The 27288-nt window shown below is 36.4% G+C and overlaps 1 protein-coding gene and 1 long non-coding RNA gene across 3 annotated transcripts in view; one reads left to right on the top strand and one right to left on the bottom strand.

The window, feature by feature from the left end:
* Window positions 1-21963, bottom strand: AADAT (aminoadipate aminotransferase). 2 transcript variants are annotated; one of them, XM_039876121.1, is made up of 14 exons: window positions 21904-21963; window positions 21521-21757; window positions 20696-20864; window positions 19612-19744; window positions 16266-16340; window positions 11898-12107; window positions 8926-8991; window positions 7591-7673; window positions 7056-7152; window positions 5802-5863; window positions 5470-5534; window positions 4037-4143; window positions 1263-1364; window positions 1-286 (listed from the first exon to the last, which is right to left on the bottom strand). In XM_039876121.1, exons 2-14 carry the CDS (start codon window positions 21585-21587, stop codon window positions 245-247), a joined length of 1278 nt encoding a protein of 425 aa, XP_039732055.1. In that variant the 5' UTR covers window positions 21588-21757; window positions 21904-21963; the 3' UTR covers window positions 1-244. The 2 variants fall into 2 exon arrangements, with proteins under 2 accessions (XP_039732055.1, XP_039732054.1); XM_039876120.1 differs by having other exon boundaries at window positions 21521-21957.
* Window positions 21964-21969: 6 nt separating this feature from the next.
* The window catches only part of LOC120613381 (uncharacterized), a 46963-nt gene continuing 41644 nt past the window's right edge, over window positions 21970-27288 (top strand). Inside the window, exon 1 of the long non-coding RNA XR_005655689.1 lies at window positions 21970-22130. This is a non-coding gene — a long non-coding RNA (uncharacterized LOC120613381). The remainder of the gene's footprint in view (window positions 22131-27288) is intronic.

The raw sequence follows: 27288 nt of genomic DNA, 5'->3' as shown, positions 1-27288 counted from the left end.
TAAGGCAAAAATAATTTTTTGCAAGTTGAAAATTTATCAAAAGGTACAAGTGGATTATAAATATATTTTGCAATCTGGTGGATTTAAGAGCACTTTAATAAAAGTTGTCTAGTTAAATTACTATATATGACATGTTCGATGAAATCCAATCTGAAAATCTAACATCAACGATCACTTCTTTTTGCTAAAACATAGAAATAATTTCTCTGAAAAATTCATGAGTACTATGAAGAGTTTGATATCTTCATAAAGATTCTTTAATAAGTTCAGCTAATCTCTGGAAGGCCTACAATAGAAAATAGATAAGAATTAATAAAATTAGGATGCTATTTAGGAAGTCTGTCATAACTTTAAAAATTCAAACAAAGAATAGCCACCTAAGGTCAAGATAAGGCAATGAAAAATCAAGTTTAACCTCAGTTTTATCTTATTAGGATGCCATAAATATCATAATATATGTAGGTATAAATATATCTGATTCCCAGGATTTTTTTTGTTGTTCTTATAGCTCTCAAGGTCATAATTTTCTTTTTTCCACATCAAACATGATTTTATTTTTTTCATATAATCTCTCACCTGCACATACATTCTATATATGTGCAGAAAAATGTTTTAATTGCCCAACTCCATCCTTATATAAAAGCAGAGATAGCTTATGAAAAGCATATTTAACGACATGAGAAAGCAAGTAAATAAAGAACACACAAAGAACCAATACATCTACAAGGATAAATAGAACTCTTCTTAAGGTTAATGACAATAGTCAATTTATAGATCTTTTGGATTCTCAGACACACATTCCTTAGGAACTTGTTTCCTTGGTTGTGTTATTTGGTTAAAGCTACACTTTGTGATTAATTTGAGAATATTATTTTATTTGACCCCTGCTGATATGCTTTTTTCCTCAGTGAAAGAGACTGAGCCTTCATAAGTTTGTACTTTGGTTCATGTTAATTCTATGAAGGAAGTAAAGAGCTTTTCTTTATAACATATTGGTAATCAGCCAACACTGTTTAGTAGGTCTGAAAACTACTCATGAAAACAACAAATTATAACTACAACTTGGTCTCTTCATTTGTCTATAGAAGTCTAGCAAAAAAGTCAAATTTGTCTTTTAATGGTAATTCATGACTTTTCAACTAATACCTGTTTTGCAGAAACTCAAGAAGACAGTAAATTATATCGTAACTCACAAAATGAGCACGTATACCAAAAAACAGAATTTATAGTTAGTGTTACTCTAAAGAAAATATTGTACCTACCACATCCATTTGTTCTGGAGAAGCCAAGGAGAAGGATGCTCTAAAGTAAGGGCTGGGAGCTGAGCTATCGATGTAGAAATCATTTCCAGGAACCATTAATATCTGAGTTTATGGAAAATAAGTGACATACCATTAAAGAAAAACTAAAAGAAAATATAGGTAAATCCAATCTCAGAATGAGGAAAGACTTTTTAAAACTAAAAGCAATTAAAGAAATCACAAGAGAAAAATAAATTTATGTAAAAATTCTGTATGACATACAATAAATAAAACCAAAAGCACAGAAACTGGAAAAATGTTTACAATAATTATGGCAAATGCTACCTCTTTTCCACATGTAAAGAATTCACAGAAACTAAGGAGAAAAACACTAAAATTGTAGTTTTAATGGGTAAAGGGCAGATTATAAAAGAAATATAAATAGAAATGGTAATAAACATGAATACATGCTTAACCTAACTAGAAAAGTAACGTAAGTTAAAACGACGAGATAACATTTTTTAGTTATCAAATTTGGAAGTGATTTTTAAGCTGGGATCTTAAAGATAGGTAGGTGTTGGCTAAGCAAAAAGTTGGGGAAGAGTATTTTTGTAGGAAGATACAGAGTGTAAATTGGCTCCCTCAAAGAACTGAAAGAAGGTACAAAATTTAATACATAAAGCAAAGGAATAACAATGTTAAGTGTGTCAAGAACAGTGGTGAGAACCACTGCGATTCTTGATGACCACTGTGGCAGATAGCTCACTCTGGTTACATTCCCTCTGCTTCCTGGGCATACGAATATATTCTATTCCCCAGCCTCTTTCTAGTTATATGTGGACACATGACTGAAACCTAGCCAATGGATGTGAAGTCATGTGTGCTCCTAGGCCTGACCCATAAAATTCTCCCCTGTGTGATTCACCATGCTCTTTCCATTCTGTAGCCATTTGTGAAATCTATGCATTGAAGACTGAAGAGTAAAGAGGTGGAAGGAACCAGGGTCTCCGAATGACCATTTGGAGCAGAGATGCCTGCAGATCACATCGTTGTAAATATTATGTGAGTCAGAAATAAATTTCGATTGTGTTAAGTCTTTGAGGTTGTTATGTAGTACAATCATGATATTCAAAAGCATTAAGTAAACTGCTTGTTACACAGTATGAATCTGGGCACTGTCTACTAAAGTAAGATGAGTTGGGAGTGAATTGATTTGGGATACTCTGGGGAAAAGATTTCAAGGCAGAGGATGGGATTTTGCATCCTGATTAACAATAAAATGAAAATCATTTCTCTTAAATAGTAGAAAAGTTTTGGCATGTGCTAAAAGCAAGTTGCTGTAAGAGAAGGAGGGTGTGGTAATAATTTCTTTGCAAGATGACCAAAATCTAGGCTAAGGCAGTGGTGATAAAGTTGGAGATTATTTAGAAAAAGTTAAGGTACATGCAACAGGATATATGGAATAAAGGATGAGGACTGAAAAAACTGCAATTCAATAAGGATACATAGTCTGTATCCTTAGCACATAGCTCAGAGATACATACAAATAGCTAATTATCAAATGTTCTTAAGATAATAGCATTGATAGAAAAGCAAAGAAAATATAAACTTGATTATTATGCTAAAATATATTTCTTTGAAATAAATCAGTTTAGTATTTATTAAATACCTAATGTATGCTGTTACTAGGATCAGAACAGTTCATAAAGCATGAGTCCTGCCCTCCAGTAAGATGATTAGAGAAGATGAATGACTTTCCTAAGCAAGTGGAACTGGCACTGGAGTCCAGCCGGTCAGTTTCTAGCTCTAGCCTTTTAGCAGCCTCCTCTCTTAGACACTAGCAGAGTGCTCTGCCAACATCAACACAATCTGTTCTTTTATACATATTGCTTCGAGAAAAAAAAAATGATACTAGAGATAGATCTTATTGTTTATAAAAAGACTGACAATCATGATAAAAGAATTAATTTATTTGGTAATTTGAAAAACTATGCAGAGATATATTTAGATTTCTAAGCTTAATCAATGCCCCAGAACAAAATCTAATTAGACTTATGATTGAAATATAAAAGGAGAAAAAACATAGAAGAAATCTTCATGGGTTAATTTGAATTGAAAACATTTCTGTGTAATTTTAACCATATAAAATAATTGCACAGCCAAAATACTAGCTATATGCAAACTTTTCAAGAAAGTACACCACAAATGGTCATAAGATCTCGGTGGTGAAATTATGGGCTATTCAAAAACTTTTCATTATATTTTTGTTAAGTTTTTAAGTTTGCTACCATGAATATGCTTTACTTTCATAATCGGAGGAGGCGGGGAACCCTCTATTCTAAATATTAATGGCTAATACTTATTGAGCATTTACTATATGCCAGGTAGTAGTCTAAATGCTTTACCAATATTAACTCATTTAATTATCATGGCAACCTTATGAGGGAGGGATTCTCATTATTTCTATTTTACAGGTAAAACTCAGAGAGGGTAACTTACCCAAAGCCACACATCCAGTAAAGGGTGGAGCTGGAATTCAAACCCAAGGAGTGTCACTCCAGAGAGTGCTCTTAGCTACTAAACTAACCAGTAGCTCAGACTGATGACTATATTTCCATTAATTTAGACAAGAAGAATGGTTATGTAACCTAAAAATCTACTATGATTTTAATAATGAGATAACACATCTGATATTAAAAGATTATGAGTTGAGGTGGTGGGCAATGATAAATATGTCTCTCCATTTTTATTTAAGTAAGAAATTACTTTAAAGAAAAGTTATAACCCCCTTTTACCTCTTTCTTAATGGCCTTTTCTTTAATCAGTTTTTTTACATCATAAATGCCCTTAATTTTAATCCATATGAACATCCCAGCAGTAGGAACATGCCACTCTGCCAAACCTATAAACAAAAGAAAGGAATAAATATCGCCTGAAGCTATTTTTGATGATATCGAATACATTGTTTAATGATATAATTGCAGTAACTCTTAACTAGTATTTCCAAAAAGATTCCTTTACTGATAGCATTTAAAAATACATAATTTTATAAGTTCTGAAAATTGATGTTCTGAGTTTATTTCAAAAAGCAAGAGTGAGTGTGTGGCTGAAAGGGAGGAAAGGAGCCCAGTGTGTGTTATTTACAATTTTAGTCAGTCTTAGGGTTGGGTAAGAAATATACTACCTATGTCTATTTCCCTTAGATAGAAACAAATCGAAGCCGAATATGACTCTTTCAGTGTTAGAAGAGGATTCTTCAACTCTTTCTAGATTCTTCCAGTTTTCCAATAAATCCTGTCATTTATGTAATAATTTAGAAGTCCAATAGATTAGTTTTTATCAGCATGTAATTAATTATGAAAAGAAGTACTTAAAATCCAGTAATTCCAGGTGCATTTGTAGGCTTTATGCTTCATTGAGGCTCAGGATAGAAAAACCAGGAAGGAAAAGTAATTATTTTGGTTTTAATTATATATATTTCTTTAAAGTTGCTGTTAGTTAAAACCTTTTCTTCAATTCCATTGTAAATGGTAGAACAGTACTCTTAGCATAGAGATAATTCTATTTTTACTGAGACTTCATAGAGAACAAGATATGACAGAAATAAGGAATTGGTTTTTTTGTTTACTTACTATTATTAATATCAAAGGCATTTTTAATGATATAATTAAAGCCATGTAATTCGTTTTACTTTCTTTTTTAAATAGAAAATTAAATCTAAACCATCCTGCAATCAAATTATAGATAATAGTAAATAATGTTAGTGATGAAAAGGCAAATCATTTGTAAGAGAAATCCTCTGTAGATTGTACTCTTTTGTCTTTATATAAGCTAGTTAGAAAAGAAGTATATTTGATTGTTTCACAATTCCTCTTCTATTTAGAGGAAAATTTTGAAATAACTCTAAAACCTTTCGAGTATAGATGTTATTTAGCTTTAAGTAACTTATCGCTGGTTGATTATTAGACTAATCGGTCTTTTTTTTTTTTTTTTTTTTTAAACCACAAATTCTTTGCAACAGACAGGTATAAAAGAGATAGGTAGAAATATGCCAGAGCTTGCAGACTGTTACTTCTGAGATTATTTATAGGGTAATATTTTCTTGACAAGAATATTCCTGCACTCTTGTTTCTTTGCCCACAGGATTATTAACAATATTATGCAGTTTTATCACCCACTGAAATAGATGCTACTGTTTAGCACAGGATAGGATATATGTCCCACTCACCACTTAACCACTTCTCTGCAGCTACCAATAATGCATCCTTCTGGTTCCTATAGAAATTGATAACCCTAGAAGAAGAAGAAAATAAAAAGGATGTGTTTAGTACACTGACTGCAGAAGCTAAAAGGCTCTGGAGTCCCGTCTACAAGAATTTGTTTTCTATCTTGATAAAAATGTTGAATGCTTGATAAGAGAATAGAGCATATTTATTTGACCTGTCTGGTGGTAAACTTCTTACCATTATATTTTTTCCTTTATTGTGGAATAATTAAAAAATGACAATTAATAAAGCAAAGTCCATTTATATGTAAAATCTGGAACCTAACATACAATACCTGTCTACATGAGCCAGAAAGCCCTCTTCTCCCCATTGGTATAAGAGCTGTGCTACCAGAAGCTAAAAGAGATAAGACAATAACAAATGTCATAGTTTATCCTCTAAAACAGGTTTTTTTCCCCAATCACTCTTGATTACATGTATACCACCACAAGAAAATATAACTAGCTGACTAAGTTTTATACAGTCAGTGATTTAAAATAGATGTTAGTAACAATAAAAATAAATTTATATTGTACTTGCTAAGTGCCAGAAATTATTGCAATATATTAATATATTTTAGCTAATTTAATATTATAATAACCTTATTAGGCAGGTTATTATTTCTATTTTACTGATAAGGAAATACAAGGGTTAAGTTAAATTTCCTGAGGTCACAAAGCTTGGGTTCAAGTTAGATTGTCCAGCTCCTGTTCCATGCTATTAATTACCATACTGTACTTCTTCTCTAAATGTAAAAAACATATAGTAGACATATAAAGTTATATATTTGAAGATTCTTCTATCTAAAATGGAAGTTCTAAATGTTATAAATGGATAGTGAAGTTTTGTTGATAACAGATACAAAAAGAAAAGGAACAAGTCCCAAACTCAATAAAGCACTCTGTAATGTAAAATATCAAGTGAATGTCCTATTTTACAGAAAGTTCCCTAAGAACTTTGAGTTCTTAGGTAGCAATTCTGTCCTTAAGATCTGATTCTCAAGATTGCATTAGGGAGGGACTCAATTATTTCTCAAAACTTGTGAGGAAGTTTATACATTCTCTAAAATCAACTCTATTTCAATTAAAATACATACCAACCAGTGTCTTTAGGACAGGTTAGCACATGTGCAGTGAAGGCAAACAATGAGTTACTAAACAGGTTTGGAGTTCTTGTTCTCATTGTAGATTCTAAGACAATGAAGCTCAAGCTACATTACTGATTCCAGCCCAGTTCCATTTTGTTCGGGTCAAAAGTTTTTATGAAGTTCCTGTGATAGATGCTAGGTACACAACATGAATAAGATAGCCTGATTCTCAGGGAATTAGGTCTGTGCCACAAAATAACGCCAGATTAGTACCATTCTCATTTGTCTTTTAGAATAAACATCTGGTTTTCTAATTCAGTACATATTACAACTGGTTTTCTAATTCAGTACATATTCAGTGATTTCTCTCCCTGCCACCTTAACTTGGTCTTACTTGTGAGCATCTAATTTTTATTCTTAACTGATTTAAATTTTTTTTTCTATTTCCTAAATTGTCCTTACCTGTGTAAAAGTGCTGGTGTGCAATGTTGCAACTTGCATGTGTAAAACAATTCTCTCTATTAAGGTTTTTGGACCAGTTACAAACCCTATTCTCAACCTACATAAAAAAAGAGAAAAGGCACAGCATAATACCAGTCCTGTACTAATTAATACATGTCATTTTCCTGATTTCACTAGGAAAAGACTTGTGACCTGGGGCAAATGGTCCTAGACAATTAAAATATTCTAATAAAACTAACTACTTCTTATTTAAAATACAAATTTAAATTTAAGTGTACATTTAAAATATAATGCAAGTCTAACCAAGTATTTCTAAATATGCTCTTTCATATACGAAACTGAAAACCTGACCATTCTCTCTACTGGGGATGAACAGAGAGAACAGGCCTATATTTATATCAATAATTTAACTGCTGTTTTCAGGCAAGTGGAATACAAACATATTAAATGAGAAGAATTGTTTAGACTAAAGGATGATGAGGCACAGTTTCTATCTCTTTTAGATCTAGCCTTAAGTTAGAGAATAAGGGCTTACCCAGAGGAGAGGATTTTTGAAAAAGAGTCAGTTCTGATGACACGCCCATCAACGTCCATTGAAAGAAATGTTGGTGCCCAGGGCTTGAAACGGGAAACATAAATACTATTGGTTTGAGAACTCTGTTAGTGACTGCATAGTTAACTTTATGTAGAGAATGGGAAAAGCATGGATTCTAATGAACAGCAGCAGAACCATCTTTTCCATTATCTTTATCTCAACTATTTAAAATGGAGTAAAAACAGAGATGCATGTTCTTTTATTAGTATTTGCATGTTTTGATTACTTTTCTGCCATTCACACACACACACACACACACACACACACACACACACACACACGTGCACACACACGAACACACACAAGGGTTTACTCCTTTGGCTAAGATGCCATTATTAAGAATTTAGGGAAACCTCACCCAGGCCCTCCTGGCCCTAAGGACTAAAATTCAGGATTAACAGATTTAGAAACAGATTTAGAGGAAAGATTCAAGAAAAACTAGTTTGGATAAGATATAAAGAGGGTCAGAAGCATTCAGGATTGTTTAGAGAGAAAATGTTGATCCTTAGAACTAGAAAGATAAAAGATGAAGCTGATGATGAGAAATTTAATTAATATAAATTATTTGCTTCAAAAGTAGATGTATACAAGAAAGGGAGCCACGATCACATTGAGGATGGGGTGTAGGGAGGCAGACATACTATTCATTCAGGCAAACCATATAGAGAAATTAAAAGTTTTTCTTTCCAGTAGATTTAAAGGGGGAATCAAATCCAAGTATATGTTCTCAGCAGCCCTGAGAGCAAATAAAGATAGTGTTTGAGTTTGAGAAACCAGGCATTGAGAGTCTGTATCACTACTACTGTCTGTTAGGAACAAATGATTATGAAAAGTGGCATACCTATATAGTGAGAAGAAACCTAAAAACCCATTCTACTGCAAGTAAGATCCAAGACCTTAAGGATAGGGATGGCAAATATGTGGCATGGTGCCAGTAATGCCTTATGTCCATAATGGATGTCACTAATTGATCACAGTCCTCTTTCTCTTTCAGCTTGAAAACAGCTTCCAAATCTTGTGTCTGTCCAAATGCACAGTATGGAGCACCAGCTACCATTTTAAAAGTAAGTTATTTCTAGAAAGAACAGTAATACCAAAATGAGAAGTACTAATTCCATGATAAAACTAAAAGGCTAAAAGTTGAAGTGGTAGTAAATTATCAATCATTTAATTTCAATGTAAAGGTGGATTAGCTGCCAGGCTAAAATCAAATGCAGTGTAATAACTTACAACAGTTTATCTTCTAATTGTGAAATAAGTTCAATTGTCACTTACCTTGTTGAATTGGAGAAAATAGTAAGGATCATCTTCTATTATGAGGAAATCATATTTTCTTGCAAGCTAAAAAAGGTTAAAGTAGTATATTTATTTCTTAACTGCTATATAAAATCAAAAGCATTTGGAACCATAATTCTTTGTCTACATTTATTCAAGAAGCTATTGAGTGCCTACTGTCTAGACTAGTGGTCTCCAAACTTTTTGGCACCAAGGACCAGTGCTTCTATGAGAATCTAATGCCTGCTGATCTGAGGTGGAGCTGAAGCAGTGATGTGAGCACTGGGGAGCGGCTACAAATACAGATGAACCTTGGCTCGCTCACCTGCTACTCATCTCCTGCTGTATGGCCCAGTTCCTAACAGGTCACAGATTAGTTTGGGACCCCAAACTAATGAAGATGGATAAGGCACTAGAGGCTCTCGTTCTCATGGAACTTACTTTCTAGTGAGAAAAATGAAATATACATAAGCCAATGGATAATGAAGACATATTAGATGGGGGACTTTAGAGCTATGCAGGACACTAAACAGGGTGCTCAGTATGACAAGAAGGAGCCAGCTGTGGAAATATCAGGGAAGAAGCTTTTAGACTGAGAGATGAGCAAGAGCAAAGGCCTTTGGGCGACAAAAGAACTTGGCCCGTTTAAGGGTTGGAAAGGCCAGTGTGACTGCAGCAAATGGGCTACAAGAAGGTTGATAAGAGGCCTGAAAATAGCTGACCAGGACAGCTTTGCAAGGCAGATAAAGGACTTGGTATTTTATTTTAACTGTAGCGGGAAGCCCCTGGAAGATTGTTAACAGAAGAACAATGAGACTGGCTTTCCATTTACATTTCAGCAGGGGGAGGACAAGAGTGGCTGCTGTGTGAAGAATGGTTAGAGACCAAGAGTGGAGTGCAGCAGGGGTCTGGTGGGGAAAGCATCCTAGTAGATAGCGAGGGAAGTAAGCTGGTATCTAAGTAGGTGGCGACAGAAATGGTAGTGGAGAGAAATGGATGGATTTGAATAATTTGTTGGTATACTCAATAGAATGGGTTGGATGTAGGGGCGGGGGTGAAGAGAGAAGAGAAAGAGAGGAATAAAAGGTAATTGTTCATGCTGGCACAATTTATGGAGATGGAGAATGTGAGGGCCTGCGAATTGGAAGTTTGGGTGTGGCTGGACAAAATCAAGAGTTCTATGTGGCCATGCTAGGTTTAAAATGCCTATTAGATATTTATGTTGGATGTTGGATGCAGAAGTTGAGTATTAAAGTTGTAAGCAGAAGTCTGGAGTTCAGGGGAGAGATATTTCATTATAGAACAGAATTACAACCATAGAACCAGATGACACTGTCTAGGGAGTGTATAAATAAGAAGAGAAGCTCAGGACAGAAACCAGGAGTGTTTGATAAAAATAAGGCAGTATTTCAGTACATGCAGTCATGCACCACATAATGACATTTCTGTCAACGATGGACTGCATATACGACAGTGGTCCCATAAGATTATAATGGAGCTGAGAAAACAATATGCTGCACACCTGAAACTAATGCAATATTAAACGTCAACTGCAACTGAAAAGCAAACAAATAATAAAAAAAATGAATAAAATGTAGAAAAAAAAATCATATCACCTAGTGACGTGGTGGCCATCACAACATCGTAGCACAATGCATTACGTGTTTGTGGTGATGATGGTGTAAACAAACCTGTTGAGCTGTCAGTTTTATAAAAGTATAGCACATAAAATTATGGACAGTAGTATAAATAATACTTGATAATGGTAATAGATGACTGTTACTGGTTTATGTATTTACTATACTTTAGTATATTTTAGAGTGTACTCTTTCTATTTATAAAGAGAGGTTGGCTGTATAAACAGTAGGTAGTGTTATGGCAGCAGCAGCCTCATGCATCTCCTGTTTACCTTGTCTCTTGGCTGCATCATTTTCTCTTGTGCTTGATTTAACCTCGTATTGTTTTGTATAGTAACATGCTGTACAGGCTTGTAGCCCAGGGGCAATAGGCTACATCATATGGCCTGTACCATCTAGGTTTGTGTAAGTGCACTCTATGATGTTCGCACAACTGCAAAATTGCCTAATAACACATTCTCAGAGCGTGTTTCTGTTGTTAAGTGGTGCATGACTCTGTGTTCTTGAACAATATTGTTTCATTATAATGTTGATGAGATGCTGTAGGAACTTAACTCTTGTTTATCTCAATTAGCTTATGATACAACTGATTTTGTTATATGTCATTTTGCTTAAAGTTGCAACGTTAAGTGAAGATTTTATATTTATACACACACATATATGTACGTATATATGTATACTCATATATACAAGATTTTAAACATTTCCTTTTACTCATTATATATGTGATTCTACTACACATAATTAAATTCTATATATTTTAACATGGGTTTGGTACTTATTTTAAAAGCTATTTGTAGTGAAAGGCTAGGGAGTACAGTCAGGTACACGAAAGACTTTACAAAAAGTCACATTTCTCTTATTTTTGAAAGATTTCTGTATAGCTCCATATTGTTTGATATTTTAAAAAAAATGTTTGTGGTGAAAAGCTTAGGCATTGTAGTCAGGTACCTAAAAGAGACTTTACAAAAGGAACATGCCTCTTAATTTTAAAGAATTTATTTTTAACCTGACTTGACAAAGAGTAAGAAAAAGAGACAATTCAAAAATACAAATTAAAAATAATAAAAATCAAACTTGGGGTCAAATATTAAAAAAATCTCATAAAATTTAAAATCAGGCCAAGAACACTCTTTCTTTTTATGAAAATACCAATTAAAGGGAAAGAGAAATCTCGTAGTTAACAAAGGAGGTAGTAATTTCTTATGTTTAAATTTATTATGACCCTTGGCATAGCTGATTTTCTGTTATTAAGAAAGGGAACTTGCACAGTACTCTTCTAAAAAGTCAAAAAGAAACAAGAACATAGCCACATAACACATTCTTTTAAAATACCTCATAAATTTCCTTTTTGCGATCACTTGTTAATGAGTTTCCAGTAGGATTGCTGCCATTTGGGATAGTATAAAGAAATTTGGGGGTGTTTTTCTTAGGGTTCTTTGAATCTTCTGGTTTCCATTTAGAAAGTATTTCTTTGAGGGAGTTTGGAATAATTCCATATTCATCACTGCAAACGTTAATAATGTTGCAGCCCAGTGGTAGAAGCTGTTGACCACAAAGGAAAACAGAAAGCCCAAGGTTCAGACATGATTACAAAATATGTGTCATTGATTCTTCTTATATTAACTAGGAATGTTACCGTTTACACTCTTCAGTCCATCAACCTGCACTCAGCTCTGTGCTCCTGATGGTTGAGGTTGTATATTCTAAAACTATTGTTGCCCCGGGGTAGATTACATTATGGTTCAAAAAGACTCCCTATCAATTCGCAGGGGAAGGATTATACTTCTTTCCTCCTATATGTCAGGCTTGGCCATGTTTCTGGCACTGGCCAAAAAACCGTGAGCAGAAGCGATGTGTGTCCCTTCCAAGCAGAAGCTTTAAAATCCAGCTTATGGTTCTCTCTTTTTCTTTTCCCTCTGCTTTGAGATTCACAATGGTGCAGAAAGAGGCTGCTTCTGGCAACTTGGGGCTTGGGATGAAGGTGACATGGAACAGAGCCGTAGTTGCCTCGTAGTGGCCATGTGGTATGAGAGAAAAATGTCTGTAGTGGTAAGCCACTGAGATAGATATTGTTACATAACACAACCCAGCCTCTTCTGACGAATTATCTTTATAGGTATAATTAGAACTGGTTCATAAAGTCAGTGTTTATTAATAAATGTTTTTTGACCGTAAATTAATTCTATAAAGCATCTGTTATGCTAATATATAAACTAGTTACAAGCAAAGGTGATATTCAAAATATTTAACAAGTGGTGTAGCATGGGCACATCAGATATAGCTACAGGCTAGAAGGGGGTCCTGGAGACTCCCTGCTATGCCAGCATTAATAATCCATCATGGGAGGGTCAGAGGGGTCTTAGGAGAGGGCTAGGAAAGCCAAGGTGGTAATGGGACAGTCGGGGGGATAAGGTAGCCACTCACCAATGATCGTGGAAGTACTTCAGTATTTTACGAATTGCTAAAGCTGAACTGGCAAGTAGTAGCCTTACTTATAGTTAAAATTTTATAAAAATCTTGTGGAATCTTATTATTGGATGAAAACAAACGCAAAAAATCAGAACTTAAAAAAAATAACAATAATCGAATGAGGTTCTCAGAAAAAAATTTCAAAAGATAAGCAAACACTTTTTAACACTCAAATGTAGAATTATGCCCTAAGTGGGGATAATCAAGTTGCTACTTATGAAAAATTTAAACAGTCTAAGATAGGAGACTAGACTTTGGGTGATGAGTATGCAATGCAATATATAGATGATGTATTATAGATTTGTACACTTGAAACTTATATAATGTTATTAACCAATGTCACCCCAATAAATTTACTAAAAAGTAAGAGGTCTTAGACTTAAAAAGCACATCTACCATGAATATAATAAATCAATATTGGGCCACAAAATAAACACATATTTCTTATTAGCATATGTCCTTATAGGTTGGCACTCAGTTTCTGTTTGGATATGTGAAAACATTGTGCATATGTACATGCATACTGTTTATGTAGACACAAATTTTATACTTATAGGATTATATAATCTTAAGTCTTAGGAGTTTAGGAAAATAATTAGTAATTAGTATTCAATCATTAGGAAAAGGCAATTATTTTACTTCAGTTTTCTTAACTGTGGTAAAATATATATAACAAAACTTTTACCACGCTGAAGAGTACAATTCGGTGGCATTAATTACATTCACAATGGGTGCATCCTGCATCATCGATTTCCAAAAGCTCTTCATCACCCCAGGTAGAAACTCTGTACTCATTAAGCAATAGCTCCCCATTCCTCCCTCCCCCATACCTGGGTAACCTCTAATGTACTTTCTGTCTCTGAATTTACCTATTCTAGATATTTCATGTAAGTGGGATTATACAGTATGTGTCTTTTTGTGTCTGGCTTCTTTCATTTGGCATAATGTTTTTGAGGTTTATCCATGTTGTAACATGTATCAGAACTTTGTTCCTTTTTTATAGCTCAATAATATTCTATTGTACGTACATACTACATTTTGTTATTCCTTCACCCATTGATGTACGATCAGGTTGCTCCCACCTTTTGACTATTGTGAATAATGCTGTAGTGAACATTTGTATTTCTGTTTGAGCATCAATTTTTAATTCTTTTTGGGCATATATCAGAAGTGGAATTGGTGAGTCACACAGTATTTCTGTGTTTAATTTTTTGAGGAACTGACAAGTTTTCCACAGTGGCTGTATCATTTTACATTTCTACCAGCAATGCACCAGGATTCTGATTTTTCCACATATTCACCAATATGTTCTATATTCCATTAAAAAAATCATAGCCATCCTAGTACATGTGAAGTAATATTTTTCTGTGGTCTTGATTTTCATTTCTCTGATGACTAATTGATGCTGGACATCTTTTCATGTGCTTATTGGCCATTTGTATATCTTATTTGGAGAAATATCTATTCAAGTCGTTAGTCTATTTTTAAATTAGTTTTTTTGTCTTTTGTTGTTGAGTTATAGGAAGTCTTTACATATTCTGGATATTAAGGCCTCATCATATATAAAGCTTGCAGATATTTTCTCTCATTCTTTCTCTCATTCCTTCCTTTTGCATGTGAAAATCCAGTTGTCCCAGCACAATTTGTGAAGAGACTATTCTTGTCCTTTCGAATGGACAAGAATGTCAAAATCAACTGGCCACACATCTATGGGTTTATTTCTGGACTCTTGATTCTATTCCATTGGAATATTCAGAGCATAAAGGCATCTCATTCAATTACCCTTACTTTATGCTAGAATTAGTTTTACAACATTTGTATCGGGTGGCAATCAAGAGTAATTTTGAGCACCCGCAGTGATGAACGATGCTTTACCTTCCTAGAGAGTCAGGTAAGGCTGATGGTTAGAAAGTTGTTATATTGAAATTGTTTCCCTGTAGTTTCTAGTCTTTGGTTCCAATTCTCTCAATCTAAAGACATGCACAGACAAATCTAGTTCCTCTGTCACCTGGCTAACTTTTACATGAGGATAGTTCTCATGTTTGTTGAGTCTTCTCTTTTGGGGGAAGATAGCCACAGTTCCTAAAACCATTCGTCATGTAGTATGGTTTCCAGTTTCCTACTCACTCTGATTACTATTCTCTGACTGCCCCACTTGGTGTACTTATCTACCCTAAATCATTGTATCTCAAACAAACCTAATTCTCAGCAGTGCGTTCTGACCAGTGCATAGCAGAGCCAGATGACTAGCTCCCTCCTTCTGGTTATTATAGTCGTATTAATTTAACACTGGAGTGGAAAGTCCTAATTACTATGTTAATTTGCAGTTATATTAAATTGGCATATAACATGATTATACTTAGGCATATAGCAATTAAAGATGGTAATGAAAAAATAAATTTTTGTAAATTATGTCACATTTCAAGTGACATCTGAAGAAAGCTGGGCATGATTTTGCACAACCCAATTTTTTAAAATTTAATTTTATTATTAGTTTCAAGTGTACAGTATACTGGTTAGACATTTATATAGCTTATGAAATAATCCCCCTGATTGCTCTTTTTCTCTCTGTCCCTATGCCTAGCCATTTTATTACAGCTGACTGCATTCTCTATGCTGTGCTCCCCATCCCTGTGACCACCTATCAACTACTAATTTATACTTCTTTAACCCTTCACCCCTTTCTCCCGCTCCCCCAACCCTCCTGTCTTTTAGCCATCACTAGATTGTCTTCTATGTTTGTGAGTTTGTTTTTGATTAGTTTGTTCTTTTTGTTCCTTAGATTCCACATATAAGTGAAATCATATGGTATTTATCTTTCTGTTTGATTTATGTCACCCAGCATAATAACCTCTAGGTCCATCCACGTCGTTGCAAATGGTAGGATTTCATTTCTTTTTTTATGGCTGAGTAATATTCCATTGTATATACGAACCATAACTTCTTTATCCAATTGTCTATTGATGAGCACTTAGGTTGCATCCATATTTTGGCTACTGTAAATAGTTGCACAACCTAATTTTAGTACCTATACATTTAAATTTGATAAAAACAAATGTATAAAACAGAAGACACATTTAACATAGTTTGCATATATCATTTAAGATTCTCTTGTTTACAGATGAAAGATGCTATTTTATTTTTTAGTGGACAGATAATTCTAAAGGTGCAATAGGTTTTTCTTATTTATTATAAGAAAGAGAGTTGCCTTTTATAGAAATGTATACTCACAGCATGAAGTGTTCCTGAATAAACAGGTTCATTTAGGAGGACATTATCTCCACGATTAATGGTCATTTCAAACACCTAACAAAAGAAGCATAGGATAGGTTGGATAGTATTGTTTCATTCTTAGAACCCCCCCCCTTTTTTTTTTAATTTGCAATCACTAAGATTCCAGAGTAGGAGTTGGCATATATTCTGTAAAGTGGCAGATGGTACATATTTTGTGAGCCATAGTGTCTGTGTTGCAACTACTTATCACTGACTCTGTGAAAAAGAGCCATAGACAATATGAAAAAGAATGGGTGTGGCTGAGTTCCAATAAAACTCTATTTACAAAATCAGATGGAGGCTGGATTTGCCTTTCAAGCCAACCTCTGTTCTAGGGTTAAATGAAAATTAACATAACTGCTTTGGCTCCTAAAATTCATATTATCCTTTTAGTCCTTCTTTGAAAATGTATTAAATCTTTACTATAATCCAGGCTTATATAAGATATGGAAATAAAATGATGAGTATAATGACATGGTTATTAGTCTGGAGGTACTAGTCTACCAGGAAAGCTAGACACTAATCAACTAATTACTCAAATAAATGTATATTTAAAAACAATGATGAGTGCATTAAGTAGATACACAGTGTTTTAAGAGCTGCTGTTAAGAGGACTTGGGTATTCAGGAAACAGAGCATTCAGAGAAAGCTTCCCCGAGAAAGTGATGAGTTGGTGTAGAGGTGACAATGGGTACATTCTGAGAAACTGAAAGAGTTCTGTGGCTTGAAGCAGAGTATAAAGAGGAGAGTGGAGTGATAGCAGACAAAAGTGGGCAGAGACCACACCACGAAGGCATTTGGGCCAACTGAGGCCAGTAAGAAGTTTAGGTAGAGGGTGGGAACAGGGAGTCAGTCATATAATCAGATCATTCTGGTTACAATAAGAAAGAATGAAAGAGGAATGAGAATATATGTGGAAAGTTTGGAAATTTTTTATGATTATTTGGCACAGATAAGGGTAGTCTGAATTAGAATGATGATGATGGTATTGGAGAGGAGAACTGAGAAGTATTTAGGAAATCAAACCAACATAATTATGGACTATAGGGGAGAGAGGAAGAGGAAGTATCAAAAATGACTCCTAAGTTTCTGGATATGGAAGTAGATGATGTGAGTGGTGCCATTCCCTGAAAAAACAGACCCCAAAATTTGTCCGAGGGAGATGATGAGTGTGGTTTGGTCTGAGGTGCCTTTAAAACATCTTGTGATATATGTCAGGTGGACAGATGGATAAATGGACTTGGAATTTATCAGCATATGATCGATCATATTGATGTAAATAGAAGTACCCAGGGAGAGTGTACAGAATAAGGGCAGAAGAAATTTGAGGCCTGAGCCTTGAGGAACCCCAATAAATAATGGCCGTGTAGCAGACATAGCCATGGAGGCAGGGAAAGTGGGCCTCCAGAGAGCTGTCCAATGTGGTGCCCAGAGGCCAGAAGAGGAGAGTATTTCAAAAAGGATGGGAAGGTCGACAATGTCAAAGGATATTTAGAGGCCAAGTAAGACAAAGCTTGACACATTTAGGAGATTTTGCAGAAAATATGATGCCTACTGACATCAACAGAGCCAGACAATAGATATTTCCAGCCTAATCAAAGGAGTCTATTATTACTAAAGCTTATATCAATCACAGAATAATCTTTTCTTACCTTGCAATGTTTCACAATCCCCAGTTCAAGCCTCTCCTTCCTATCATTTTAACAACCTACATCTCATGGCAAACAGTATTGCCATTATCAATTGAGACAGATTTTACTTTTGTTTACTGATTTGGCCTAAGATGATCAATTTACCATTTCCTTATGAGCTTTTAGCATTTTATGACAAACAGTATTCTCTGAAAAGTTTCTAATTGATTTGGGCTTTACAGGATATCCTAAGACCAAGCAAATTGCTTGAATGGCATGTGCATTATCAATAGATCAAATGAAAACCTAATTACTTACATTTTCCATGTCAATTAGGGGACATGAGAATGTCAAATATCCTAAATGAAGAGAAGGACTGTTTATTATCTGGTAGCACTGTTTAATAGATGTAGATAGGAACAGAACATAGGCACTTAAAATAATATCTATCCTAGAGGACAAAGTGGAAAAAAATGTTAAACCAGAGTCCCACTTAGGCCTCTGCAATAAGCATGTCTATAAATAAGTAAGTTATTGATGTATTTGGCCATCTATGCTATCTTGCTTCTTTAATATTACTGATGTTGTGACAGGTAAAGAAGAAATTGTCTTGAGCATCTTTGTGGAAAAAAAAGTTCATAGTGTACCTTCCTAAGAAAAGAATTTCATGGAAAAGAACTTTTTTTCACATTAATCTATAGAGCCACAAATGTTTCTCTTCAAGCAAAAACTCTAATAGTAAATAAAAAAGAGGGAGGAAAATTATAAAGATTCCTATTCCCTCAATACATTATTCTATAATAAGAATTTAACTAAAATTTATTAAAGCTAACCAGATTACAGCTTTCACATTTACATAAAGCTACTCTGGTTTATGATAAGAGTCTTATTTTAATCTAGATATGAAGATTGAATATTGAGAATCTTTTTTCAGGACTAATTATTCATGAAAAAGAAAAGAAAAATACAACGAAACCATAGTTGCAGTCTCTTTATTGTGGGAACCACCCAGTGTTGGTTACATCTGTGGAGTTCCTGGGACCCAGGAGAGAGATGGATAGAATGCAAGTGAGTGAGCGAACATGAGGCTGAGAAAGAAAGAGAGAGGGGGAGAGAGAGATATATAGAAGAAGAGAGAGAGAGAGAGAGAGAGAGAGAACACCTAGAGTGAAGTCAGAGACACAGACATATACTTAGATCTAGAGAAACACAGCCAGATGGAGACGAGATACATGCAGTGGCAAGCACAGTTGATTACATAAGCAGACATGCAAAGAAATTACATTTCATCTGAGGAGTATCAAGATATGCCCATTAAAGAATTTAAAAATTACACTACAATTTTATAACTAAAATAACATAAATCAAACGTAATGTGAATCTTTGAGTCAGGTGAAATTAAGCAGTGCTCACTAAGCTTCTGGTAGGAGTTAAATAGGATTAATGGGAATCCTGTTTGAATGACTCATAGCTCTGGGTCTTTGATCACATGATCTGTTTAAGAAAAATCAGGCTGGTGAATGTTTTTTAAGTTCCCCGTTTGCAATTCTAGGTAAAGACAAGAAAGACTACCAGTAACTCACAAAACATGATCCTCCTGTTTGTAAGAGATGACTATTTATGAACATATTTGATTTTTAATGTGGGCTGGTACCCTTTTCTTTCAGTCTTACCTTATTAAGACCGTCTTGGCTGCCAGATGTGACACATATGTCCATTTGTCCTTGGCTGGATGGATAATGGATAGTGGGAGGATTGTGCAATTTTACTTGTAACTGTTTTAGCCAGGACAACAGCTCCGGGATTCTAAAGTATAAAATGTATTTTCAAATTTATAGTAGTAAATATTATAATAAAAGTAGAGAGAAATTAAATGATAGCCTTATAATAGGTACTTTATACATTCAATTTTAAAATCCTCAACCTTTTTGCCAATATTAATATCCCTATTTAAATGACAAGGTAACAGACTTAGAGATTAAGAAATTCACATAAAGTCAATTAGCCAGTGATTAAATAAGCCGAGATTTAAGTCAACATCTTTCTTATTCCAAAGCCCACATTCCTTATTTTATAGAGCACTCACAGCATAATAGATTCTTCATTCTCCTTAGGAATATTTCCACAGGCTTCCTAGAAGTTCAGACTCAAAAAGTTCTTGGAAAGAAAAGCCTATGTATGTATTATATATAATATAATTCATATATACAAAACATGTATTATATTTCAATATACATTTCAATCACAGTAGAAGGCTTTAATAAAATGTAATTACACTCTATAAATTATCCTTTATCACTGGAAAAAGATCAGCTAAGGAAAATTTTAAGGTATGTGTTCTAGGTTGCCTGTAAGAATTAAAGACATCTGAACTGAGGGTAACATATTTTCATGGCTGCCTGTTTAGAAAGAGAACATCATTCTTAAAAATTGCCCCAGGACTTTAAAATTATTGCTTCCTGGAACATCCTTTTCATCCCTTCTCCTAACCTGCTTCTTCACCTAGCTATCTTCTCATGTTTTTTTAGTCTCAGCTCAAATGGCACTTTTTTCCCAGAAGCCTTCTCTGACTCTCTCTGTTATGTAAGAGTGAGAAGCACTCAATATCCCTGTGGTTATTAATTATTCTTTGAAAACTCTTCTCCAAACCTTCCTAACTGTTGAATGCCCAGTTAAAAAAGATAAAATCACTTTATCAATGGGCCTTAGACTACTGCTCATAAAACGAGCCAACAAAACTCAAGTATCTATAGTCACCCAGCAGTTTGAGAATACTGAAGTGCTCTCTTCATCATCTCTTCGTCAAACTGGATGGTCTTGCCATCTTCTGTGGTGATAACAGCAGTCTTAAAAGGGAACATGCTTGGATTTGGTGATCCAGTAGCCAAAGAGATGACGGATTTCGGTGCCCTGATCAATAACTCATCTACAATAAATATGGAAGAGAAGAAGAAACACTTTCATTGAAGACTTTTCTAAATAGACATAGTTTAGTATGTTGCTTTGTAGCCAATACAACTGTAAAGTTTAACAATATCTAGCGATAGGATGTTAATCTAAAATAGACGTAAAATAACTTTTTTGGACCAGCCTCATTGGTGGAGGAACTAAGCAATGGAGATGTCCAACTAAGAAGGCAGAGTAATCAGGAAAGGCGCCAAAGGCCACACTACACTATTAGAAAACGCTCCTCCATTTAGTCCTTACCTGCCTGTCAAGCTTCATGGCTCACGCCTTTCTCTCCCCATTCACCAGGCCCTCTCCACTCGGCACACATCTGCACACTGTGCCTAACCCCTACTCGTGTCGGGAAGAACCTTTCTAGATAGCATTCCCTGTCTCTGTCCAAGGACCTGTCCCACAACAGCCTGGGCCTCTATTGCTGCTCCTACTACTTTCGAGCAGAGATAATAGATTCCCCGCCTAGCCCGAGTTCTTCATGATTCGCATGCAGAGCCCGGTTCACACAGAGCTTTCACAGTTGAATGACTGTAACCGAGCGGTGACTGTAGACACCACCCTTAGGGGCTCTGAGAGAACCACCCCCACCTCCAGGAGAAGGGGTGCTGCCGCAGCACTCACTCAACATTCGGATGGCATAAGGCCTTCTTGCTGCACTCGTCGCCGTGAGGAACCGTGCGTAATTCATGTCTTTGATACTCAAGCACCCTCTTCAGCAGTTGAAAGCTAAAACAACCAAACAGCTGCGTCAGAGCACTTCCTCCTGTCTCTGGAAACGCCACCTCAGTTGTCCTGCAGCTGCGTTTGGGTTCCCCAGTGCGGTGCTGGAAGAGCGCCACCGAAACTTCCTGAACAGGCCTGGGAGGGTGGCAAGGCTGGCAAAGTCCACTCGCAGAGAGAGGGTTCGCCCCATCTCCCCCGCCCGCGCGGGGTCGAGGCCAGGTCGGCGCTGCCACTCTCCGTCCCACCCCTCACCGCAGCCTATAGTCGTCGGCCGCGCTCACCTCCCGGCTGAGGTCATCGCCCGCGGCACGCGGATCTGGGAGTGAGCGCTGCGAGGCCCCTGCAGACCTGGGCCAGTGCCTGAATCAGTCCAAAGAGAGTACGTCTCTCGACCTCGCAGCTGGGAGAGCCTCAAGGAAGTGTCCCCGTAGGCAAAGGCACCAGTACTGGGATCTCTCCGAGGGGCTAGTGGGATGTGGGGCCCGTAATTTCCCCGCGATCCTAATCCGTGAGTACCATCTGGCGGCGGCTTTGGTCCGTTGCAGCCGGCTCCCTAAATTGCATTCCGCCTGGCGCTGCATGGGACTGGACGCTGGTGGCTTACCTGGCCTCCCCTGGCGACGCAGACAGTGTGAAATACTGTCCTTTCATAATACAACCATAGGGACTATTCTGAGAAGTCACCAAGGTGACCCTGATGATTTCCAGCGTAACTTTCTCCAAGATCTGAGCATTTTAGAGTGAGAGTGGAGTGTTGGTAGAAATTTCAGACGATCACTCAGAAGATCTCAAATTTTAGTGTCTCCCTTCTCCTTGGATTTTTCTGACCGTTTAGTATGGACTTAGGTTGGAAGTGTATATCCAAAGAGATTCATCAGTGAGTCTAGCACCATGCCATTTCCTTACAGAATAGTTAGTCCTCCCCACCTTCCACCTTTCACGGCACCCCCCACCCACTCATTTTTCTCTGAGATTTTTCCATCCTGAATCGCCGAGGTGGAATTCACAGGGTTCTATGTGAGCACTTTAATGAGACATCTCTCTTTTTTATTCTTAAACAGGTATAAAAGAGTCATTTATTTTTAACAAATTCAAAACTATGTTCAATCATGCAGTAAACATTAAGTACTTTCTGGAGGAATGTTGACACATTGCCAAAGGACTCTTGTCTAGTCATAAATAAATTGGTCTAGATATGAATTGCTCTTATGCAGGTCCTGGCATCAGAAGAATGAAGTAACCTAGTGAAATCTCTAAGTAAGCCAGCAGCTAAGTAACAGGGGAATATCATTAGTAAAGCTGTTAGAAACCCAAGAGACTGTAGAGTTCTGGATTCAGAGGCTTGAAGTACATCAGTTTTCTCACAAATCTGTTGTTGGCAGGATTAAACGAGATAATCTATATTAAGCTCATTAGCACAGTGGCCTGCGCATTGTAAAAACACCCAGTAAACATTAGCTGTTTTATTATGAATAGCACTGATGCTTTTAGCAAAATTTAAGGACTCAGTCTCCAAATACTATTGGCTAGAGAAATTATGTGGCAACTTTTAAGTTATATCGTATGTACAATTAAGGATCTTTCTGCGACTGTCTATTTTAAAAAGGATTGCCTTTGAATGTTTCTAGAAATTAGCTCAAGAAGCTCTAAATACATCTAAATAAGTTATAGACCAAAGTTAATTATGAAATATAACTAGAAATATTGATTTTACAGCCTTCGGGCCTTTTTATTTATTTACTTATTTTTTTGCTGTAAGTACTGTGATTCTCTCAGATGCTTAACACAAATTTAAACTTCTTTTCCTTCCAAATTAGGAAACTGCTTGGTGAAAAGAGTTTGAAGTTCTGGGCCAAGAAAGACATGAAAGATTAACCTTTGCAACTATGTTCATGCACATGTCTTACTTCTCATACTGGTTATTACAGACATTTAAAAAATACAGAACTCATTTTTCTCCCCTGTCCAATTCAAGGAACCCAAACTACAGAGATTTAAAGCCATCAAACTATAAGGTTCTCAACCTTAAACAGTTTGCTGTATTTTCTATTTGGCCTGCCCCTAAGGTGGGGGTTGAGGGTGTTGATTGATTACAAGGTGAGTGATGATTTAGACTAGGTAGAGAGTCAGAGAAGTGACCCATCAGGGCAGGCTAATGGAATGCAGGGACCTGAGGATTGATTGTGTTTAGAAAATACAAGGCATAAAATTGCTACAGCGATAGGAAAGGAACAGGCAAGGGTTAAGTTGAAGAGAGCTTATCTGACAACCAGAAGCTGAAAATTGAAGATAAAGTCAATTGCCAGAGAAAGCATACAGACCGGTCTTTGAAATTGTCTGGAGCAACAGTAGAAGGCATTCTCCTGAGGAAGATGAATGAACAAGGTTCACAGCTCAGTGCTGCCTTTTTAAAGACTTGCCTTGAACTGCCTGAGGATAGAATGAAAGGTGCCAGATCTTCTGGGTTCAATAATTCTCTAAACATTTATTACATTTATTGAATGCTTACTTTGTGCTAGGAGCTGTAATGGATTTTAAAAGATAACTGAGACAGGTCACTGCTCTGGATGAAAAAGTGTCCATTGAAGAGTTAATAATTTCATTTAATTCAGTGTCAGTGACAGAGGTAGATACAAGCTGCTAAGGAGAGCAGAGAGAAGGTAGTGGTTATTTCTTATGGACAGAAGTTCTCAATTGGGTTAGGAACATAAGCTTCTTTTCCTCTCATATTCCTTTGATGATCTTAGTCTTGGTTATGCTCATAGTCTAAAATCAAACGGTCACATGCAGGCTAATTATCATTTAGTACTTAAAACTTAGAGGTCACTCATGGGAAGACCTGTTCTTTACTTAAGAGATTTATCATAGAGCCTTTTCCATAATCTGTGAGGGAGTCAAACTACAGAAGACCTAATTCGTTCAAAGAAATTTTGCTGACGGTTGAGATTAGAGATGGAAAATGTGTATGTTTTTTGTGGAGTCGGGTGGGAAAGCATATTATAAACTATTGTTGTGTGACAAGTTATCCTAAAACTTAGCAGCTGTATTATTAATCTGCTGGGGCTGCCATAACAAAATCCCACAGGCTGAGTGACTCAAACAACAGAAATGTACTTTCTCACAGTCCTGCAGGCTGGAAGTCCAAGATCAAGATACTGGCAAGCTTGTTTTCTCCTCAGGCCTCTCTCCTTGGCTTGCAGCGGGCTGCCTTTTCACTGTGTCCTCGCATGGCCTTTTCTCTGTGTGTGTATCCCTAGTGTCCCTTCCTCTTCTTGTAATGACAGCTCCCATATTGGGTTAGGACTCCATCCTAACAACCATGTTTAACCTTAATTACTTCCTTAATGCTCTATCTTCAAACAGTCACCTTTGGGATTAATGCTTCAATATAAGAATTGGCAGCCGGGGTGGGAAGGAAGGGCAGTGACAGTGTGTGTGTGTGTGAATCACAATTAGGTCCAAAACAGAAGTTAAAACATCAAACACTAATCTCATATTTTTCGTGGGTGGGCTGGGAATTCAGGAGCAGCTTAGCTGGTAGTTTTGGCTCAAGGTGTCTCAAGAAGTGGCCGTCAAGATAATGGTCAGGACAGCAGTCGTCTGAAAGCTTGGTTGGGACTGGGTGACCCGCTTCCAAAGTGGTTCATTCATATAACGTATTTATTTCTAGAACTGCTAGAATAAAGTACCCGAAACTAGGTGGTTTAGAACAACAGAAAATTATTGTCTCACAGTTCTGGAGGCCAGAAGTACAAGATTAAGGTATCAGCAGGGTTAACTCTTTCTGAGACATGCAAAGGAGAATCTTCTGTGCCTCTCTCCTAGATTTTGGTGGTTTGATGGCAATATTTGACATTCCTTGGCTTGTAGTTGTGTCACCCTGATCTCTGTCTTCATCACCACATGATATTCTCCCTGTGGGAATGTCTCTGTGTCCAAATGTCCCCCCCCCTTTTTTTTTGTAAGGACATCAGTCATATTAGACTAGGGCTCACCTTAATGATCTCATTTTAACTTGATTACTTCTGTAAGGACTCTATCTTCAAATAAGGTCACGTTCTTAGGTACTGGAGGTTAAGATTCCAGCATATCTTTTTTTGCGGGAACACAATTTAACCTATAACACATGACTATTGGGAGAAGGCCTCTTGCTGGCTATTGGTAGGAAGACTCAGTTGCTTTCCACATGTACCTCTTTATAGAGTTGCTTAAATGTCCTCATGACGCTGTATAGACATAAATTTAGAAAAAAAATAGTAATTTTTGTACTGTTGACTTTTTTTTTTTTCTTCGCAAAAAAGAAGTAGGCAGGTGGCAGCTGACACTAGATTCCAAATAGGCAGCAAAGTATCATTCCTTTTTTGGCAAGTCAAAGCTCCCAGGGCAAGGACTGATTGGAAAAATATTGTTTTGGCATTTTCTATATCCAGTGCATTAACAGACATTGGTAAGAGCTAGGAAGTAATGCACACAGTGTTATGGAAATATATAATGGCATCATAATGTAGTCATGGTGGTTGAGGGGAAATAGTTCTCTGAAGAAGTGATGTTTCCACTGAGATCTAAAGATTGCATAGAAGTTGACAAAGACAGAGTGGATGAGGGGAGAGAGCACTCTCAACAGCAGAAGCAGCATATGTGCAGGTTTCCGGGATGAGTGAAAATGGTACATTCAAGGAGGTAAAAGGAAGCTAGCAATTGAAGAGTTGAGTGCTAAGAGTTGAAACTAGAGAGATAGCTGCAGGTGAAACCATACTGGCCCTTGTAGGCTATTGTCCAAATTTTAGTTCTTATCCCAAGAGAAAATATTGAAGAGTTCAAGTTGGAGAATAGAGGTAGAGGCAGAAAGATTGGGGGGGTGGTGAGCACAACACGATAAGTGCATTTTGCCTTCAACATGCAGAATGGATTAGAGGAAGCAAAAGTAAGTGAAAGGAGATCAATTAGGAGATTGCTTATCATAATTCAGATGAGAGATGACTTTATTTTGGCTGGGATTTGGTTATGATGGTGGAAATTGAGAGAAACTGACAGATTAGGAATTAAAATTGACAGTACTTAATGGATTGGAAATGGATTCAAGAGAGAAGGAAGTAACAAAAATGTTTTCTAGAATTCTGTTTGGCAGAGCTGGGTGGACAGTGGTACCATTTACCGAGTTAGGGATCATGGGAAGAGGTTAGATTTGGATGGTGCTATTGTGAGTTTAGAAGGAATGACAGCACTCTTATTCTCTTTACATATTTCGGGGTACCAGGGCAAAGAATGGTGGACATTGTAATCACAAATGTATTGAATGGATTGAGTGAGAATGTAGAACATGAATTATATTATTATTATTTTTGTTTGTTTTGTTTTGCAGGTTTTGGAAAGTAATAGAATAGTGTAGTAAAGCAGAAGAGAAGAAACATGACCATATTTATTTGCAAAGATGAGCTTTTTTCCTAAGCTACCAGCTGACATTAGTGTGTGTGTGGAGTACTTGACTGAATGGAAAGGAGGGGAATTAGAGTGGTGTGATCCCCAGTCAAGCTGAGAAATATTTACTTTGTTTTCTTTGCCCTTCTTCTCTGTCTTCAAACCCTGTAGGGTAGTGGTGCCCTCTCTCAAAAAGGGTCAAGACCCATGGTTTCACCCGGCATTCCCAAAGCATGTACATGTACATG

This window comes from Pteropus medius, unplaced genomic scaffold (genome assembly GCF_902729225.1).
Source record: "Pteropus medius unplaced genomic scaffold, Ma_sr-lr_union100, whole genome shotgun sequence".
NCBI lineage: Eukaryota > Metazoa > Chordata > Mammalia > Chiroptera > Pteropodidae > Pteropus > Pteropus medius.
This window is presented reverse-complemented; position numbering and strand designations above follow the sequence as displayed.